Source organism: Alosa pseudoharengus, unplaced genomic scaffold (genome assembly GCF_046254945.1).
Source record: "Alosa pseudoharengus isolate Yale_2024_CS ecotype anadromous, Long Island Sound unplaced genomic scaffold, YU_APseudo_1.1 YU_APseudo_1.1_scf_21, whole genome shotgun sequence".
NCBI lineage: Eukaryota > Metazoa > Chordata > Actinopteri > Clupeiformes > Clupeidae > Alosa > Alosa pseudoharengus.
The window spans coordinates 23,857,052-23,860,989 of NW_027468674.1; the positions used below are offsets into that span (position 1 = coordinate 23,857,052).

At 39.7% G+C, this 3,938-nt stretch overlaps 1 protein-coding gene across 1 annotated transcript; it reads right to left on the bottom strand.

Moving 5' to 3' along the window:
• Positions 1–627: 627 nt before the first annotated feature.
• Positions 628–3,658, bottom strand: LOC143138517 (sulfotransferase 2B1-like). Its single transcript, XM_076298967.1, has 6 exons — positions 3,451–3,658; positions 2,245–2,456; positions 2,018–2,144; positions 1,769–1,863; positions 1,338–1,518; positions 628–1,229 (listed from the first exon to the last, which is right to left on the bottom strand). The coding sequence occupies exons 1-6, from the start codon at positions 3,599–3,601 to the stop codon at positions 1,120–1,122; spliced, it is 876 nt and encodes a 291-aa protein (XP_076155082.1). The 5' UTR covers positions 3,602–3,658; the 3' UTR covers positions 628–1,119.
• Between the last annotated feature and the right edge of the window lie 280 nt (positions 3,659–3,938).

A 3,938-nucleotide genomic window follows, 5' to 3' on the forward strand; every position in this document is an offset into this window, starting at 1 on the left:
TTTGGACCCTGGGCTGCCTGCAGAGACCAGTTTAATTTTTAAAGTGTAGCCAGGATGGGCAGCTCGAGGATTGTGAGGAGGTGTTTGCTGAATGTGACAAAAATGCATTATGGGCTTGAAATTGCATACGATCGCTGACTGTGCCACCAAAAGTAGTAACACATTTAGACCTACTTTAAATTAAAGAATAAGAAATTGTGTGCAAAAGACTAATTTCTTTACCAACTATGCTTTAGTTCGGGCCTTCCTACTTTCAGAAGAGACTACTAACAAGTCAACTCATACATAACATGTTGAGGAAAAGAGCAGAGGTGAGCACTGAGGTTCCATATACAGTACAGTACACATATTATTTATTATATAGGGCCTAACAGAGTTATGTAATTAAATGACAAAATTAACTGTAATTAATTACCAAGACAATCTTACACAAAAGTTACTACTGGGCAATTCCACGCAAAATTGTCACATCCATAACACCAACTGAATACCATGGCATTATGTTGGCGTTTTGGATGTAACATTTTTGCACGGAATTGCCCTACTACTAATCAAACTGTTGGTGATTACAAAGGGGTTACATCCAAATATATATGTATTCAGTATGCACTAAAATATTGAACACTGTTTTTGTAATCAAAATGTAATCAAATGTAATAGGTCAAGCAAAATTACTTTGGTGAGGTAATTAAAACAGTTACATGACTGATTACATCTTCAACATGGTAACAAGTGACCAGTAATCCATTACATTTCAAAAGTAGCCTTCTCAACCCTACCTATCTCTCGGGAAATATGATGTTCTTATTCTCCTTATAAATAATCCATCAGGAAACAGACCACTGATATTGAAGTCAACCACACTACATTTCCAAAACTTTGCATAACACTTGCATTTGTTACAATGCAGTTACAACATGAGCATTGCAATTGCTTTACAAATGAACTTAACTGACAAGCATATGAAAAGATGTTCTTTGCCTGACAGATTTAGTCATGGAATGATGAGGAACAATTACCATTTAGTATTAAAGGAAGTGATCTGTATTGTCCACCTAACACTTCCTCAGAAACTTCATGATGCCACAGTAATCAAAGTAATGAGATCCTTTTACAACATCAGTCCCAGAAAAATTTGAACTTGACATCTTTCATTTTCTCCTTATGAACAGTATCAAAATTATCTGATTGGGCTGTCGTCAGTGTATTCCTCCAATCTCCGACAATGCCTGGAAAACATAAAATAATGGTGACGACAGTTTTTCTTATACGTCAATGTATTGCCTTATCAGAAATTATTATAGATATTATTAAAGATGGCGAAATACTGTCCTTACCTTTCCTCAAAAACTCTGACTTCTTTTGGTCAAAGAACTCACTTGGTACCAAGGAATAATTTGACATCTTGTTTTGTTTCATGTTTTTGAACACACAGTGATCGGATATCTTTTCAATGACTTCTTCGCTCAGAGATTTCCCCAGAAAAGAGGATAGTTTACGAACAGACTCTTTGAGATCCTGTTTAAAATCAAATGAAGCCACAATGCATGCTGAAAGAACTTATACTGGATTTATGGAGCCCCCCGGTGGCGGTTTTCTGAGCTATTTTTGCGTTCTCTTGCATTCCCTCATCAAAGATAAACATCAAAGTATTGTGAGGGAATACAGAACTATTGCAAGGGAACACAAAAGTAGTTCAGAAAAAAATTCCTTTGTCATTTCAAAATCCAGGCACAAAGTGTAATAATGGCTACAAATATCAACTTACCATTATCATTTCTTCATAAAAGATGTATAAAATATGTTCTTGGTCTTTGGCATGTATCCATCCCTTTACATGGTCAAACCAGGAGCCAAACATTACTGTGTAAGATGAAATAGAGACTTTACTTATGGCACAGTAACATTTCCAATGAAGGTACCTTTGTTGTAAACCTTGAACTTTGAAACTCTTGGCTTAGAGATATCTTGAAATGAGTGACCTGGCATAGTTATGATTTACATAGAAGTTCCAAACCTTTTCCATTAAGGAACTTTTCCATGAACTCATCCACTGTTCCAGGATTCACCAGGAATGAAGCCATTCCATAATAGTGGAAAGAGGAAGTGAAAATATCCTTTGGGTTTCGCAGGACATACAAGACCTGAGGGGAAGAAAAACTCAACATTTTGCCGAGCCAAGCCAACTTTGTCTTAAGATGCAATATAGGATTAATGCACCCTCATTTTGTCCAGTCACCATACCTTTGGCTTGACTTTGAAGAAGGACTCTGGCATCATGTTATAGTGGAAGTGAGTTGCAAATATGCGTGGAGAGGGTCTCTCCCCCAGATTAAGGATGCTCGCTCTGTGCTCCTCCAGCCATGGCACTCTGTCCCAGTTTGGAATGGTCTGGACAGGGGTGAGATCCCCCTCACTCTGGATCAATGGGACAATCTCCTGCATCCATGTTGTGCCTGTGCGAGTATGCAGGGATGGATTACTGCACGGGCCTACCGGGCCCAGGCCCAGGGGCCCAAGGGGTCAGAGGGCCCTGAAGCTCAAGCCTTTGCATCATTGCCTCAATATCAACAAATCAGGATGTAGGCTATGAATCTGACTGAATTTAGTATTGGCCATCCCCAAAATGCACCAGAATACAGGAAATCACATCAAACAAGTTACAACATTTCTGGGGGAGGACCCCCAAACCCCCCCTCCCACATATGTGACAATTAGTGGGGGGCCCTTAATACATCTGGGCCCAGGGGCCTGAAAGTTCATAATCCGTCCATGCGAGTATGGGCAGTCATTTTTAATGCCTAGTAATAGCACAATAGTGAACACACATTACTGCTCCTGGGTGAACCATGGTCTCTCTCTCTCTCTCTCTCTCTCTCTCTGCCAATGCCACAGTGTACAATCTTGAGGCTGAATCTGTTACTATGTTGTTAGTCGCTTTGGTTAAAAATGCGTCAGCCAAATGTAATGTAATGAATCGGTGCAAACTGGCCTGTTTCATATATTTGTGTGGCTTGAATAGGGAAGTCATAATTGCCATACATGTCTACAACATAAAAATAGAAACATCACTACTGTTAAGCCCCAAAGTATAATAGGCTGAGTAATCATGTCATTTGGTGATGCATGACTTTTGTCTGCACACAAAGATCTGTTTTCAACTAAGAGTTGACACGCCAGTCTGTCAACGGTGATAGAATTGCCCAATGGTTCACTTGTGATTCGGTAGATTTTTCTGGACCGTGTCAAGGATTTTATTGGATCATATTCGTTCTATTGTCTATTTTCAAGGCTGACTCTAAGGATACAGTGGCAATTGGCCCTAAGAATTTGAAACTTGAATTAACAACAAACTATCTTTATAATAGAATAACCCTATGAAAACACTAAATACACACAACAGTAGCCTACGGTTTAGAGTTGCCCGCTTCAGGGGCTTTGACAACCTACCGGATTTTGGATAGGTAGCGATTAAAATGTCATCCTGGCGAAAGTTGAACTCCTCATAGTACTTCAGACACTCAGGGGGGTGAAGAGCTTTGGGGACATAAACGCCCTTGTAAACCGAGTACAACTCAGCCTCGGTCATGGTTTTACGCATTAGCCTAAAATTGCCTTGGAACTAACTGAGCTGTCGACACGTCTTATCAGGAGCGGACTTTACAGCCTGACTGACTACGATTGTGTGTACGCGTGCGCACAGACAAAGTTCTACATTCTTCAAATAATTTCCCTGTGAGCAGACCTACGCTTATGTTTGGACAGATTCAAGCTTGTACTGAGGTTCAGCACTATACACTTTGGATTAAAATATTTCCAAGTGCTGTGCATAATATAGTGTGTCTTCCCCCACACACACATTGTAAATCAATTGTATGCACCATATTGCTAGTAATATTATACACCATTTGAAAGCTTGGACTCTTGGGAATCCATAT

What these genes read in the sequence shown, in the direction of transcription:
- LOC143138517 (XM_076298967.1), bottom strand. Translation starts at nt 3,601, where the DNA reads ATGCGTAAAACCATGACCGAGGCTGAGTTGTACTCGGTTTACAAGGGC. An exon ending in CGCTACCTATCCAAAATCCG is followed by an intron (nt 2,457 to 3,450) that starts GTAGGTTGTCAA and finishes ATACTCGCACAG; the next exon opens with GCACAACATGGATGCAGGAG. An exon ending in GTCAGAGTTTTTGAGGAAAG is followed by an intron (nt 1,230 to 1,337) that starts GTAAGGACAGTA and finishes TATGTTTTCCAG; the next exon opens with GCATTGTCGGAGATTGGAGG.